At 39.2% G+C, this 17,271-nt stretch overlaps 1 protein-coding gene across 7 annotated transcripts in view; it reads right to left on the bottom strand.

The window, feature by feature from the left end:
* Positions 1–2,864: 2,864 nt before the first annotated feature.
* spag9a (sperm associated antigen 9a) overlaps positions 2,865–17,271 on the bottom strand; it is a 57,800-nt gene continuing 43,393 nt past the window's right edge. For 5 of the 7 annotated variants that reach the window (XM_081386781.1, XM_081386776.1, XM_081386777.1 and 2 more), the window contains 14 exons: positions 16,935–17,087; positions 15,805–15,976; positions 15,032–15,253; positions 13,381–13,564; positions 13,175–13,297; positions 11,360–11,440; positions 11,096–11,163; positions 10,854–11,002; positions 9,870–10,041; positions 8,375–8,488; positions 8,229–8,261; positions 7,699–7,875; positions 5,575–5,691; positions 2,865–5,449 (listed from right to left, as the gene is read on the bottom strand). In XM_081386781.1, coding sequence (XP_081242907.1) covers positions 5,325–5,449; positions 5,575–5,691; positions 7,699–7,875; positions 8,229–8,261; positions 8,375–8,488; positions 9,870–10,041; positions 10,854–11,002; positions 11,096–11,163; positions 11,360–11,440; positions 13,175–13,297; positions 13,381–13,564; positions 15,032–15,253; positions 15,805–15,976; positions 16,935–17,087 — 1,890 coding nt within the window. In that variant the 3' untranslated portion in view covers positions 2,865–5,324. The remainder of the gene's footprint in view (positions 5,450–5,574; positions 5,692–7,698; positions 7,876–8,228; positions 8,262–8,374; positions 8,489–9,869; positions 10,042–10,853; positions 11,003–11,095; positions 11,164–11,359; positions 11,441–13,174; positions 13,298–13,380; positions 13,565–15,031; positions 15,254–15,804; positions 15,977–16,934; positions 17,088–17,271) is intronic. The other 2 variants (XM_081386778.1, XM_081386782.1) reach the window with 1 other exon arrangement.

The raw sequence follows: 17,271 nt of genomic DNA, 5'->3' as shown, positions 1-17,271 counted from the left end.
TGCATATGATGACGATCCTCCAGGTCTATCAGGCCAAGCTGCTCAAGTCTGTGGATGAGGGTGGGACGGACCCAGAAGATTTTAAAGAGCTCTAGTGTGCCACGAATCTGGTCCTCGGAGCAACAAAAGTGACAGCTCGGTCGATCGGCCGCAACATGGGAAATCTGGTGGTGTTAGATCGTCACCTGTGGCTCACTCTGACTGAGATAAAGTACTCAGTCAGAAAGAAAGATAACAGACTCCACCCAATCTGGGATTTGAGACCATTGAATCGCACGCTATCAAAGCGCCTGTTCAAAATGAATACGCTGAGGCAAATCCTCTCTCATATCAGTCCGAGAGATTGGTTTCTCTCTGAGGATTTAAAGGATGTTTATTTTCACATTCAGGTAGCCCCTCGTCACAGGCGCTTCCTGAGATTTGCAATTGAGGGGATAGAATATCAATTCAAGGTCCTTCCTTTCGGGTTATCATTGGCCATGAATACGTTCACGTGAAGCAGAGTGTAATGCACATCTTGAACTATATAGACGACTGGATGGTTTTAGCCCAATCAGAGAGGGCAGAGAGATGCTCAGCGACAGGCTCAAACTTCTCACTCATCTTCAGAGCTTAGCTTTCCTATTGGACAGGTGATCAGGAGAAAGACTGTTACGACGGATGAGTTGGGCATGGTCTGGGAAGCCATATGTAATGGCAGACCAGCCTTCGGGAAATGGGCACATCAGCTGCCTAGAGCTTCGTGCTGTTCATCAAGTGCTTTCTCCCAGACATTCTTCACCGTCATGTTCTCATCAGGACAGGCAACACAACAGTGGTAGCGTTTATAAACCACCCAGGGAGGTGTGAGCTTACGGCCCTTCCTGTGGCTATAGTGAGAGACCTTCTTCTGTGGTCAAATCAACATCTCCTCTCTATTCAGGCAGCACATGTCCCCGGACATCTGAATTGCGATACGGACATGCTATAGAGAGGCGGGGTGATCCATGGAGAGCAGAGATCACACCCTCTAACTGTCAATATGATTTGGAGTGTATTTGGCAGGGCGGAGGTGGATCCCTTCTCATCCACAGTGAACAGTGTGTCGCAGTCTCCCTGGGTGTGGATGCACTTGCACACAGCTGGCCGAAAGCGCACAAGTACTCCTTTCCTCCAGTAAAACTTCTGCCTTGCATGCTCTGTCAAAAATAGGAAGAAGAGGGAATCAGTTCTTTTAGTGGCGCCGAAATGGCCCAACCAGCCATGGTTCCCAGAACTGGTGGAGATGCTGGGAGCCCCTTCGTAGACAATCCCGCTGAGGATTGTCTACGATTGTCCCCCCCTCCTCTCTCAAGCACAGAGAACGATATGGCATCCCAAACCGGAGTTCTGGAATCTTCATGTCTGGACGCTCAACAGCGACAGATGTGCTTTCTCAGTGAGTGCTGAACAATATATCTCAGAGGCCAGGGCTCCTTCTGCTGTAACAGCAGAAATCACCTAGTGATGCGATTCTTAAAGGGGGCTAGAAGGCTGAACCCCCTCGCCCTTCCACCCTGCCCACTTGGGACTTGGCACTTGTGCTGGAAGCTCTTACGGGAACTCCGTTCAAGCCATTGCAAACAGTGAGCTTGCGTGAGCTCTCTCTCAAGGCAGTTACTGCTTGCGTTGGCCTTTGTTAAGCGAGTTGGGGATCAATTGACAACTTGTGTATTGAATTTGAGCCAGGCGACTGCAGAGTCACTTTAAAACCTAGGAAAGGTTATGTACAGAAAGTGCTTTCGACCTCGCTTAAAGCACAGATCATAGCACTATCAGCTTTCCCAAGGAACCGGCCAGGACAGGACAGCTTAATACACCCTTGCTGTGCCCTGTACGCGTGTTACATGTTATATCGAGCGCTCTAGACAGTTCAGGCTCTCAGAGCACAAAGTAGCTATTTGTCTGCTTTGGCGGACGCACAAAAGGCCTGCCTGTGTCTAAGCAAAGACTGTCCCACTGGATTGTCTATGCGATCACCCTGGCTTATGGCTCTAAAAACGTGGATTCTACAAGAGTACGAGTCCACTCCACCAAGGGAATGGCTTCGTTGTGAGCATGGAACAATGGCATATCTATTCAGGACATCTGCATGGCGTCAGGCTGGTTGTCACCCAATACTTTTGTGCGGTTTTATAACTTAGATGTGTTGTCACTTGCTTCACATGTACGGTCTTGTGTGAGCTGCGCACCCACCTACCCAGTCGCAGTTATGATCTGCGCTACATGCCTCAGTGGTTTCAACTAGGTTGTATATACCACCTCAATTCTGTCCCTGTCAGCTCATCACGTTTGTGATGATATAGACAGATGGCGACGTGATCACCGTGTCATACACTGCTCATTGAGCACCATTGAGCTCAGCCGTTACCCCATTATACATAATTTCGTTTCAAATGATCAAAACTTTTCAAACCAATTTATTTGTGATTTTACATGTTCCCCATAATATTAGCAAATGCAATGTCGAGAAACAAAATCGAAAGGGAACATCTCCGGTTACTCCCATAACCTCGGTTCCCTGAGATAAACAGCTGCATTACCTAGCTCAGGATCTTGCAATAATCAGGTTGCTTCAATCAAGATTCTGAATGAAAGACATTCAGCACTGCCTTATATGGCAGGGAGGCTCATCCATATCTTGTACGCTTGAACGCCATTGGCCAGTGTTACTGGCATGATTTAATAAGGCTTCAGGAGTATTTGGAGGAAGGGGGTTAGTAAACGCAATGTCTCATTCCCTCATCTCAGGGAACCAAGGTTACGGGAGTAACCGGAGACGTTTGTGAATTAGACTATTTTATAACATATGAACACATTAGTGAATAAAACCAAGACAGAAAGTTAAATCCCCATGAAATCGAGTTTAATAGAATTTAAAAATAAGGCTATGATGCAGTTTTAGCAAACTTTTGACAAGAAAAACAGTGATGACAAGCCGTGGCACACACAGCAAGTCCAGTAAGAGTTAAGGGATACAGCGACTACACACACACACTCATCCACACACACAAATGCAGTAATATTTCTCAATCATCTCTATACACTCACACATATACACACAACCACCCAAAAAGGTGGTGATAAACAAACATGAACAAAAAAACTGCAGTATACTTTAAAAAAAAAAAAACATGCATAGCTCAGTACAATAATCATGTTGATTTCCAAACGATCCATGGAGGTTATACGTCATACGCCGTCTAATACTGTCAAAGTTATTAGTCAGTTCCTTCAACATGACAACATTTGTGTCTGACGTAAAGCAAAACAATAACGTCCTTGTTCACAAACATGTAAAAAGTTACATTCTGAACCACAAAGTTCATTATGAAAAATAAATACTTAGAATGGTGTAGATGGGGATATAAAGATTCCCTTTATGTGTCAGAATTTAAAAGAAACAAAAAGCCCAAAACCTACCCATTTCCCCATTTACACATAAAAAGTCAAATATCCTGTTGCATTTGTTTCAACAGACATCAAGGTACAATAAAAGTGTCGAACAGAGCAGATACAAAAGGAGCTCAAAACTCAGAATTAGAAAATATAACACTCGAAACGAGGCCTGGGACATACAATACAGACAAAACCCATATTAATTATCTGGTATGCTTAGTGCTGAAGCAAACAAAACTAAACCCAACACAAGAAATACAAATCATTTATTATACAATCCCTGTCAATTTTTTATTAACATTATTTTGTCCATTGTTTGTCCATTCAAGAGAGTCACAGAACATCAAAAAGCCTTGGCAATGCAAAATATTTGAAAATTAGGCTGTTTAGTTGCGTGCTATTTGTTCTAAGTTTCATCCTTTGGTAAAAGGGTAGACCATCTCTACTGCAATAAACACTACCGCGTATTAGAGCTGCACAATTAATCGTTAAGAGATTGCAATATCAATTCAAACACCCACACGATTCTGTCGCCAACGGTAACTGTCACTCGTGACGCCGGAAATTGAAAGCTCTCCATTGAAATGAAATTGGCAGTGTGAACGCAGCTTTTTATTCCTAAATGACAACAATTCGCCTGGCTATTAAACCAAAAGCACACCGAAACATTCAAATCTGCATAAGTACTGCTTTTTCAACCAAACAGTATCGTTGTTTCTGTCTCACAATAATTCAAATTATCACAGAAGTACTGGGATAAAAGTTTATAGTTTGGAATCTGGATATAAACACTGATGTCTATGGTAGCAATAAAAAAAAACAGAGCAAATCACCTTTTAAAAGTAATGTGGCGATTCAAATAATGATTGTATCAGTTACATTGTAACACCAGTAGGTGGCGACAAGTGACTGTTAAAAATATTTATTTGCCATCGAATCACTCATTCAAGAGATTTGATTAAAAACACTGATTCATTCAGTAATGAAACAAGAAGTATTTAAGTGAGTCATTGAATCATTCGTTCAAACCGATTAAAAAAAATATAATTTGAATCAAATAAAAAAAATGATATAGACTGCAGCACTTAACATTTTGTCAGAACCTCTAATAAATTAGATATTATTTTGTTCAGTTGTCTGTTCAGAATCGTCTGAGAATTGTGATCTCTAATCAAAAAAAAAAAATTGTTTTTGATTTTTCAATTTGAATCATGCAGCTCTTCCATGTGTTGCTCTTTCCGGAGATTATGTTTGTTCGGTACTGTCTTTAAAGTGTCAGAAAGCTCTAGCGTGAAAGAAGCCCGAATTTCTAGAGCTCCGGGGCTCCGTATAGGAATGATACAGGACTCATGCAAGCGAGAAATACACACATACAGACACGCACACCATGCTGTAAGGTGCCGAGACACACCGCTCACGAGATCTACGGCGGACATATAGCAAAAATAGCTCTCTGAGTTTCTATATACATGAACTACACAATGCTACCACTGCCATAGTGCACAGAGAAACCTCTGATCAATTCTGTGAACAACATGAAAAAAACCTACAAAAATCATCTCAAGCAGCTAACATTATAATAGTTCCCTAAAGTTACATGTAAACCTTTAAGACTTTTAGCACAGGATTTTCGTATAGTTGCGATATATTTGTGGACGGACTTAAAGTTGTCGTTTTGTTCCTTCATTTCAACACTGATCTCTTCTGTCAATGCCAGATTTATATAAAACAATAAAATTAAATAAACATCTAAGCAAAAAATATTAAAGAACTCATTGTGATGTAGGGATTAAGAACAACACTATTATTATTAATGACAATATCCGTATCAATAAGAAGAAAAGTATGTCCGTGTGGGTTTGATCTAGAGTTCTCCGTTTAACCCGAAGCAGTGATTCATCAGTCACTCACTGCGCAACCTGCCAGACTATAACATAACTGCGCTCCGGTTTGGCAGGAGCCGACTGCAGTTTCAACGTAGGTTCGGCTGATTCTTCATCTTCATCTCGTCCCAAACCACCATCTTCATCACCTGAGAGAACAAAAAAAAGAGATGGTTTGTCAGCAGAGCAGAATGTGCACATTTAATAGGTTTCCAACGTGAGGCATCTGCTGCTCATGGACAGGTCCTGGAGACACTGGCACTGAAGCTCTTACCGATTCTGAAGTCGATGTATCCCTCTCCTCCGCTCATGATAAGCATGCTCTTGCCGTCTGGGGCTGAAGAGTCTGAGTTGTCAGGCGTGCCTTCAGCTCCTGGCACAATAACCTGACCTGAAACACAGCATTAACACATTTGCACTCCACCAGTCATTATATATAACACCACAGATTTAGTAGTCTAGTAATCTATGCATATACATTTTTTTGTTGCACACAAAGCATATTTTTCACCATTTAAGGTTTCACTTTATTTTGATGGCACCTTTAACACGTTCTGTTGACTATAAGTAACGTTGCACCTACATCTCTACTAACTCTCAGTGTTTGTAGGGTATTAGTTGACTGGTAGGGTTAGAATAAGTTGACATGTAATTGCAAAGTTACCTATAGTCAGTAGTAGTGTTGCACGATGTATCGATACTTCAAAAGTATCGCGATACTCGGAAATTAAAAACGTCACGATACCTGAATTTATCAGTATCGATACTTAAAAAAAAAAGCCTCCCTATGGACGTCTGTGTTTTTTTCCTGACGCACGCAGCAAAGAACCTGCTGCTGTCAGTCTCATGTGACAAAACACTACAGAGATGGCTGCATGTGCGAGCATAATCGTTTATATACTGTCTATGAGCACAAGTGGTCCACGACTCGTAGAAAAAGATGACGCGAGGAGGAGTGACATATGGAAGTAAGTTGCCTACCTTGCTCTGTTGCACGGTGCACCGATACTTCAAAAGAAAACCGGAAATGAAATACGTCACGATTCCTTAATTTATTAGTAGGCTATCGCTTCTAAGAATGACCGCGTTCCAGATTTGTAAAGGCCTGACACACACTGGCTGCGTGTCGTGTCCGTTTTTATTTCGGCTCCCATGATGTTAACTGCCTGCGTGACACACGCGTCTGGGTGCAGCTCGAGACGCGCGGAAAACGCGTGCATTCTAGAAATCTATTTTTCACGCGACACGCACACGTGTTGGAAGCGTTTCCAGGCAAAATAGAATAGGAAAAGATGTTTCTATGTCATTTTGACACGAATACATATTAATCAATGACATTTTGATGTTTGAAAGATTTGACAAATACAATATAAAATGTAATTTAAAACATATGATCGATTTTCAAATATTGCACCTCTCAATACTGAACGAATTATTCTGTAGCCTATTTTGCAGTCAACACTGCCGACGTTGTCTTTGCTGCTATATATATTTATGTTTAACATGAAGTATAGGCCTTCCACAACTCTCTCCCCACGTCAAATATATCACCAATAAGGCTTATCATACCAATATTAAACATTGTTTAATATAATCGCTGTTCATATTTTTATTCAAAGTTCAGAATCAAGATAAAGCTCTTCTGTTTCTTATGATAAATGAGATAATGCTGCTAAATGTATATATTTTTTTACCTTGAATGTCATTGCTCTAATTTATTTTTTATATTTTGATATTTCATATTTTGTTCAAATGTTTAATATATCTGCTGTTCATATGTTCATTAATTAGTGTGTTATATGATTAAATGTTGTCCCGGTTTTAAAATAAAGCACAGCAATGATATTTGAGAGTGTTTCTCCCTTTTCAGGAAAAGTATCGAAAAAGTATCGAAATCGCAATACTTGACTTGGTATCGGTATCGAAACAATAATTTTGGTATCGTGACAACACTAGTCAGTAGAATGTCTATTGGAGGACCATCACAATAAAGAGTCCACATATATTAAGCAGACAGTCTACTGATACTCTAATGACTGCAAGTTGACATGTAGTTGCAAAGTTACTTATAGTAACAGAATGTTCAAAAGAGACCATCAAATTAAAGTGTTAACCCATCTTCTATCTGATTTTATGCAAAGGTACAGTATGTCTAGCAAACATAATTCTTAAATGCTTTACTTGCTTAAAAGAGATTAACAAATTTTGCTATTTTTGCATTGTAATGCAATGTAATTTTTGCAATGTAAAACATTTTGTAAATTGCCATTTACCATTTAATGTATTCTTCTAGTTATTTCCCTATAGATCTATAATGAACAGGAAGTCTTGCACATTTTACAGAAAATAGCTTGCTTCCTTGTTTCAAAATAAGGTGGCTAATGTTATGATGTTATACCTGGAACTGTAGCAAAGAATTTAACAGCGTCTCTGTGGCCATGGAAGCAGAGCTGAGCGTGTGCCATGGAGCAGTACGGTACGTACGAGCCAGTCACAGCACCGACCACGGTGTCATCGCCGTACACTCGCACCGCCCCACCTGGACGACAGGCGATCGCTCCCACCGTCTTATTAGCTGCTAGGGGAAAAGTGTGTTTAAACACAAGTGTCTAAAGCATCTAATGTTAGCAGTTAGTGTCTTGCAGAGAAGATGCCTGTCAAATTCAAAGCACAGCCTCGTTGTGAAATTACTGGGATACAGCCAATAATATTAAAGCATTAAAAGCAAATTTCGACTAGATGCAGATTCACTGCTGATAAGCTCAGAAAGATGAAGTTGGTTGGAGAGAGAGGACGATCTAAGAGGAACTAAGAACAAAGAACTTGGTTATGAAATATTGAACACAGCTGAGCATAAAAGCAAACAAGCCAAGCAAGACAGCTTTGTTTCAGAATTAATCAGCTGTCAACAATGTGTTTCCCACTCACCCCTCTGACCTAGATATCCACACTGACCTACAGCTACAGAGACGAGAGAGAACAGAGAGAAGTGGCCAAAGAGACTGAAACTAAAGCTGCCTTCCACATCAAATACTGATGTACATGTGTTTAAGTGTGCTGTGATGTTGGCTTACAGTCTGATAGCGGGATGGAGATGATGACTCCATTTCCTGTTCCCACCCACAGCCGGTTACAGGAAACCATTAGAGCCGTAATCCTCACAAAAGAGAAGCCCAGTTTCCCTGTTCCTGTTAAAGACAAGTGGAAGTCCGATTATTGTGTATTTAAAGCAGCTCAATTCATAAAAGAGCTCAAATCTTGTCTTGTAATTTCATGTGTTTTTCAGATGCACACTCCCATTCAAAAGTTTTGGGTCAGACAGACTTCATTTTTTATTTTATCTTTTTAATCTGGTTTCGATAACTGTAACCCTCCATTTAGCTTAACAACAAGCAAGCGAGTCAGGAAAATAGCATTGTGCAGGGTAGGAAATGCCCGCAAATTGATTTAAATGCCTGCAAATTGATTTAAATGCCCGCAAAATTCAAGATATAAATTGTACGAGATTGTTTTTTTTATATCATATAGTTAAACAATATCACACAAGGAAAAAATGCTGTTTTCCCTAATTTCAGCACAATTGCAAATGTAATACAAAAGTTCAATAAACAATAAGTTGATATTCATTTACATTTTTAAACGGTAATGTCAGTACAGTTTAACTATTTTTGCTCTATTTGACCAATGATAACAGTTCCAAACAAAGCAGAACAGTTGTGTCTGAATGAATCATTGTAAAAAGTTGTAAAAGCAACGTAGAGATAGTGTTTTTATTACTCAACAGGTGAGTGAGTATTTTATTGAACGTAAATTGCCATATGTAGCTCTCTAACAGAGTTCATTGTAAAGCATTATCTGTTGTGAAGGGTCATTTCATTATGGTTGTAGAGCTATGCTGGAATTTATTTTCAAAGAAGGACTGGGTCTATATTAATGGGTAAAGCTACAGTAACGTCTTCAGCGAGTCAGCTTGAGATCCTTTTCATCTGAACTGGTTATATCTCTTAAGTCTAGTAGTGAATGTTTTATGAGCAGCAGGATAATCTTTTTTTTAGTTATGAGAAATAACCATATTCATCTGCTCAGTCATGCAGAGCAGAAGCACAACCAAAACAATGTTCTTCTGCAAAATGCATTCAGTTTTGTTTAACCACTTGAGGCCCAAAAGCTACATGGTGCACTGCAAGGATACTGAATTGATCAAAAGGGACACTAAAGACATTTAAATGTAGCACAATATTTGTCAAATAAATACTTTTGAACTTTCTATTCATCAAAAAATCCTGAAAAACAAAATCTATCACAGTTTCCACAAATACATGAAGCAGTTTATTTCAACATTGATAATAATCAGAAATGTTTTTGAGCATCAAATCATAATATTAGAATGATTTCTGAAGGATCATGTGACACTGAAGACTGGAGTAATGATGCTGAAAATGCAGCTTTGATCACAGGAATACATTACAGTTTACTATATATTACAATAGAGAATTTTAAATTGTAATATATTTCACAATATTAAGCAAAATAATAAAAGGTGACCATGAATTTTCACAGTATTCTCACCTAACATTTTGCTGACATAAGGCTCAATGTCCACGTCCTGGAGATGCTGGAAGGTGTGAGCGTGGAAGAGGCGGAGGGTGGAGTCCAGCCGGATGGACACCCAAATCCCATCACCCACCCAGGCCAGCTGACGCACCTGACTCTCCTTGCGCGGGTGGGCATCAAAAGACTTCTGTTTCAGAAATACCCAATGAGAAATGCATCACAACTTATTGTAAAAACATCCTGCTTAAGCAAGTTAAAGGAGAACTTCACCGCTGGCAAAATGGGCGTTCTATATAACATGTCGGCCTATACAGTAGAAAGGTGAAACGATTTTTGAAATCCGTGCTACCTGACTAGAGAAAACAGCGAAAAAAGGCTGTTGTCTTTCCTTTTGCCAATTAGGTAGGAAAACTTCATTAGGCGTGTTTCCATCCAAGGCCACTCCCATACGCTTAACCCGAGACAAATATCGCCTTGCTTTAGTAGGAAATACTTCTCAGCACATTATAATGGTGTCGACTTGTATTGTTCCCAGCTGCAAAGAGTTAACGCTTAGCAGGAGTGAGTTACTACCGGTTTCCAGTGAAGGACCCAATGTCTTGTAGGCACTAGAGGCTGAATCGTAAATACGGAGAAAACACAGTGATGGAAAATATGAAAAACCTCAGTGTTGGTAGTCAACATTTCAAATTGGATGAACACGAACTCAGTGTTTTGGGCCAAACGCAGGAGAAAACTGAAAGAAACTGCTGTTCTGTCAGTTTGGCCCAAAGCAAAGCAAATAAACGTGAATTTCTCGGTCCAGGTAACACAGAGAACGAGTAAGCATAGTTCATTTACATATTCTATCGACATCGTTACAATTCAAAGCGGGTTGAAAATAGGCCAAGTAAAACTAAGGATTTTTTGCTCTCAAGAAAATTGAATTTAACAAACACTAATAAAAAACAAATTTTTCAAAAACGCAAAAGCTAATAGAGTAAAGACATAATCCTGAACCTCTATTTTCATTGCTTTGGGCTGAATGACATAGATCTTGTTCTTGTAGCCGCACCACACTTTATCATGCACAACGGTCATGCAGCGGATTGAGTGATGTGGCCGGCCGAGGTCCAAGAGGTGGTAGTTGGTCAAATCCCACTGGCTGTCTGTAAAAGTAGAAGCAAGATGGGTTTTTTTTACAAGTAAATGTCAAAGTTAAGATAAGTTTCTGAATTATTAGCAAACTGACAGTGTCTTACCAAGACCTCTGTGGAAGACGGCCAGTGTACCATCAGCCAGAGCCACCAAAACACGGCCTTTCACATGTCTATGTCGAGAAACAATATAAAATATCATTAGCACTCAGTGATTGCAGCTCAAGATTGCAATTAAAGTAGAGCTAAAAAGCTAATTGCGTTATCATCTGGCTACATATATTGGAATTCCACACAAATATGAAATAAACAATATTCCAAAAGCTGTTATATTACCTTCCTGAATTTGTAAGTTTACTTTCCACTTACACTATGTTCAAGATGGAATCCTTCAGCTTGACAGCATGAAGACACTTCCTCCATCGAGCGACTGATGAGTGCACGTATAAACTACATGAAAGACATTTGCAAATGAGGAATTGTCAGGTTGTTTTTCAATGGTGCAAGATAACAAATTTTTTGTTTGATAGAGTGATCTGATAGAGTGTACATTAAACAGCTCTCTAAATATTTTTTCAGTGCAGTGCAGTTGCTATACTGTAGATCTTAGTCAGAGTAGACACACAACATTTATTTGGCATGAATGAAAACAAGGCAGGCTGTGTCATACTTTTGAGTACTTAAGTGTTGATTGTTCAGCTGACAAAAAATTTAAAGTATAATTTTTCACAAATTTCAAGTGGACAAAAATACTACAGATGCGGATTGTAAAAGTGAGATCCAAAGAAGTATGGCAGCAAAATTAAGGAACGTTTGTTTTGATGCATCCAGTTTAAACAGCTGGTTTGCGTCTCTGTCCAGACTTCAAAAGGTTCACAGCATCAGGAACAATTGGATGGTTTATTTTAATGCCGTCCTGGATCACGTTGAAGGATTGTATGTTTGTTCAAGCATTTTGTTTTGTAAGTGAGTCACAGAGAAATGGAGAGTTTGCAAAGAACCTTTTGTTAAAAGATAAAGCAGCCGACTGTATTGGAATTGACAGCAGTTGCATCACAAACCGTAAGTAAATGATTTCATAATGCTTAGTCTGTAAATGAGGGTTTTATATGGATAATGTTTTCTAAACACTCTCATGCAATAGCGAGTGGGCGTTAATACGGTTTCGTTATGCAATGACGTTAGCCAATCATAACAGTGGCCGTTTACTGACCAGCCTTAAAAGGATTAAGGTTCAAAATAATTGTTTTTACACAAATATATATATATATATTTTTTGTGTGTGTGTGTGTGTGTGTGTGTGTGTGTGTGTGTGTGTGTGTGTGTGTGTGTGTGTGTGTGTGTGTGTGTGTGTGTGTGTGTGTGTGTGTGTGTGTGTGAAAAAATCTTTATTAACATTATATGTGAACTTCAAGGAACATGTTAAAATAATTTTAAAAAATCCATGTCATGACCATGGATCCATTTTTTTTATGTTTTGAAATAGGCTGCATTTATTTGATCAAAAATACAGTAACAGTAATATTGTGAAATATTATAAAAAATTTAAGTAATTGTTTTCTATATTAATAAATGTAATAATGTAATTTATTCATGTGGTTCAAAGCTGAATTTTCAGCATCATTACTCCAGTCTTCATTGTCACATGATCCTTCAGAAACCATTCTAAAATGATGATTGGCTGCTCAAGAAACATTTAACATTACTTATTATTATCAATGTTGAAAACAGTTGTGCTACTTCATGTATTAATATTTTGTTTCAGGATTCTTTGATGAACAAAAGTTCAAACAAACAGCATATATTTTACATTTATTTGTAACATTATAAAGATCTTTACTGTCACTTTCAATCAATTTAGTGAGTCGTTGCTGAATAAAGTATTAATTTCTTTAAAATAAACAAACGTACTGACCCCAAACTTTTGAACAGTAGTGTATATACTCATATACAAACTCATACTTATATATAAACTCCTATATAAAGCTCATTTTGCCTAGCCTATTTATTTTAAATTATTTCTCTCTACATATTTAAACTTTTGACATTTTTCGAAAAGTTTCAGTATTGAGTGTTTCAAACCTTTATCATTTTGGTGTTTAATAAAGTCTGTTGCTTGCCATAATGGAAATGTATATGGTGCTTGTGGCCAGATGCAGTTTTTTTGTGTTGCGTGCAGCTCACCAGCCATTCTGAGCCCCTAGCCACATGGTGGGCAATGCACTGCTCATCCGCTGGGTCTCTTCTTTTGCCTGATCCACTTTTCCACCTGCTGAGACCGCATCGTCCCTGCCTTGATCTGACTCCCTGGAGAGGAACCCAACCAAGGATGAGTTCCCATCCAAATCTGGATGTAAATCAACAACGAAAAGATACTGGGTCCGACTCACCTTTGGTTATCGTTGCCTGCTGACGCCCCAGAAGACTCTGTTCCGAGTGGGTCTGTAAACACATGCTCTGTGTAGATTCCTGGCTGACTGGTGTCCTGTCCTGGGCTCTCCTGGTCTTCCTCAGTGGCCTCCGTGGCCTCCTCTGCTGCAGGGACCCCCTCTTCACTGGGAGCTCTGGAAAGATCTACAATAGAGAGACTTACAAGTAGTGATGAGAGATACAAAGCTTTTCGAAACTCTGACAAACTGCTTGACAAAATGATTCGCTGTTTTGAAGAGCTCGAAACACCACAGGCTGGCTGGACAATGTAACGGACATTGTACATTCATAAAAAAAAATCAGCTCAAACACCTCTAATTGCACATTTCATGGAAGTGTTATCTATTAAATTTAATCTACAAATAATTAAAGGGTTAGTTCACCCAAAAATAAAAATTCTGTCAGTAATTACTCACCCTCATATTGTTCCAACCGCGTAAGACCTTCGTTCATCTTCGGAACATAAATTAAGATATTTTTGATGAAATCTGAGCCATGTCTGAATCCTCCATAGGCTGCTATGTGACCAAAACTTGCTGGCCCAGAAAAGTTATTAAAGAGATCGTTAATATAGTCCAAGTGACTCCAGTGGCTCAATCTTAAGTATATCAAGCGACGAGAATACTTTTTGTGCGCAAAAACAAACAAAAATAACGACTTTATTCTACTATTCATTTCCTTCTCTCTGGGCCTCGTAGTGTTTTTGCGCAGCGCGTCTGTGTTACACGTCACCACGCATCACCCACATGACCGGCGTCGGCCAATAGTGAGCCTACGTGGTGACGTGTAACACGGACGTGCTGCGCAAAAACACTACGCGAACCAACTAGAGGTCCAGAGAGAAGGAAATGAATAGTGGAATAAAGTCGTTATTTTTGTTTGTTTTTGCGCACAAACGATCTCTTTAATAACTTTTCTGGGCCAGCAAGTTTCGGTCACATAGCAGCCTATGGAGGATTCAGACATGGCTCAGATTTCATCAAAAATATCTTAATTTGTGTTCCGAAGATGAACGAAGGTCTTACGGGGTTGGAACAATATGAGGGTGAGTAATTACTGACAGAATTTTCATTTTTGGGTGAACTAACCCTTTAAATATCATTAAATATGAAGTTTCAGTAAGATTTGCGTTCTTATATTATTTGTAGTGCTTGTTTTGTGTAGAAGCAATAAATATAATTAACCTTTTTGTATTGAAATTCATTAAATTAATAATAAATTAACCTACATTACAAAACTGACCCAAGATCAGTTAACCATTAGAAACTTGTTCATGGGTTCACAAAATGTCCGCCACAAACCTTCTGAATTCTAAAATGTTTCGAAACCAAGGTTCCAAACAATATGAAGCCTTGTTTGCTGAAATCACATGACTTGGCAAATCTAAAACAAGCTCCGAACCACTGATTCGAAACAAAAGATTTATAAATGTTTTGAAGCTTCATAAAGTCGTATTTTAAAAATCACTACTTCCAAGTGCCAGGTAAGCCAGGACTATCATTTTAAGCTTCAAATAGCTCATCCAACCAACAATTTAGAGTCTGAACTAATGGTTCTATTAATGTTGCCAAAATGACATAAATTTTACACTGAGCTACAAACGGTTCCTACCACTTCCTCTGGCAGGACTCTGTTCTGCTGACTGTTCGTTGACTCCTGTGCTGCCCGTCTGAGATCCTGAGCTGGACTCTTCAACGCTGCAGCCCACCGCTGACACGTCACTCAACACACCCTCACTGCCCTGAGAGCTGCTACTGGCCAATAAAAAGTCTGGTCCCGCCTCCAAATCCTGAGGAATCTCCTCCCCTGCGGGATAGTCTGTCTCCAAAACTCCTGGAAATCATATTATAATAAACAACATTATTACTTTTTATTCATATTTAAATGACACTGTTAATTGCCACTTAATTGTGTGAATTATGTGAATTATTTCTCCACTACCGTTTTCATCTGACAATTATTGAATTATTAATTCAATTATCTGCAGAATTCCAAGAAACAAAACTAGACATGCACAGATGTATAGCTCAATAATTAGTGTTTTGTAGACTAAAATGAGTTTTGAGCACAAAAGTAAAGGTACAAACTCAATGCACTCTCTATAAGTTTGAATACTGAAAAGGGTCTGAGTTGGTTTCCTGTCAAGAAGTCACGCTTAAAAAGTATTTCTACTCGTATCAGTATGTGTTCTCTTTGGGGTTTTTTTGCCTAGATGTATTAAATAATATAATTTTTTGGTCAAATCACGCAGCCCTAGTACAACGATACCATTTACATTTTGCATTTGTTTCTCAAGATATAATGCTAAACTATTTATGCCTATGATTGAAAGAAACATGACAACAAAAGTGTACAAATGATGATGTGTTATGTTCAATTCTGACCTGGTACACTGGCGATGCACAGCACACATGAGTTACAGACGTAGAAGCTGTCCAGCAGGTCGTCGGGCCGCGTCACATCCATGACCATCACCTTTGTGGAGGAGTGAGTGCTCGTACAGATCCAAACACGACTGGACATCTCCACATGCACCGCCTGCTCCCGTTCCTGCTCCTGTCAACACACAGAATAGCACTGCATTGAGAACTAATACATATATTATACTGCAAAAACAGATTTCCCCCCTGTATTTTGTCTTGTTTTCAAGTACAAACATTTAAACATCCTTAAATCAAGAAAAAGTGACTTAAAAAGCAAAATGAGTGTTGTTTTCTGAAAAATATAAGTCACTTTACGCTTAAAACCGGCAAAAATGTCTGCCAATGGGCTAAGCACAATAAGCTTGCTATCCCTTTAAATCATGTTTATTTTTCTTACCCCACAGGCATATATTTTTTTATTGTTTTAAGCATGAAATCTCTGATTTATAGGTTTGTGCCACTCTGCCTTTCTTATGTATAGGGCTTCTATAGACTTTATGCACCAGCGAAACAACCGCACAGCAGCCAACTTTAGAATTTTGTCTTTGAACTTCCGTTTTTGCAGTAGCCCTGTATATTTCTATGGCATCGCTGTGAAAGAGCAGTTATCTGGAGAAGTAGATTTACTTATTGTAGAGTTAAATAGCGTAAGTTAGCGTGAGCACTGTGATGTTTGAAGCGGATGTCATAACAAATGCCAGTAGACCGGGAAGATTTTTAAACGAGCGGTTCATTCATAAATCCGTAAGATCTTACCTCCATGCTGTGGAAATACAAACCAGAAAACAGAATAAACGAGCGCAGCGCTGAAAAGTGACGGGGCTAAATAAGGCGTATATATAAATGATGTTTATCATGATTGGCTAGCCTCTTCGCATTTCGAATAAGTAACAATACCCTCACCAAGAGTCTAAAAACCAAAATTGTTATGTAAAAGTGAACGGCCATATGCTAATGAGCTCATACTTTTGATGCCATGACCATGATAATTTCTGAATGAGCTTTGTCTAATTTCTACAAGCTCTTTCACTTCAAACAAGTCCATGTTTTCCATGATAGAGCCCCTTTAAAAGTTGAATGAAATATTTTACTTTAGGTTCCTGCTCCAGCTGATCTAGGCTGCTCTGAGAGCCTTTCCTCTGTTTGGAGGCGTCAGCTTCCACCATAGACTCATCACCAGAAGCGCCAGAGCCTCCCTCACATGACCGTCCACCTGAGAGGTTCACTCCAGCTGCACACAAGAGCTACACAGGGGAAATCAGAAAAATAGATCTATTGGAGGCTGACAGCAGGAGTTCATATCAGCAGAGTAAGGTCTGGTGAACCCAAATAAGTCTTCATACATGTACGTGCACTTATATTTTTCTCAAAAGACAAAACTACTGAGAATGAGAAATTTGCACAGGAAGACTGAAAAAGCAGTATGGT

This window comes from Scardinius erythrophthalmus (genome assembly GCF_964197995.2).
Source record: "Scardinius erythrophthalmus genome assembly, chromosome: 1".
NCBI classification, from domain to species: domain Eukaryota; kingdom Metazoa; phylum Chordata; class Actinopteri; order Cypriniformes; family Leuciscidae; genus Scardinius; species Scardinius erythrophthalmus.
This window is presented reverse-complemented; position numbering and strand designations above follow the sequence as displayed.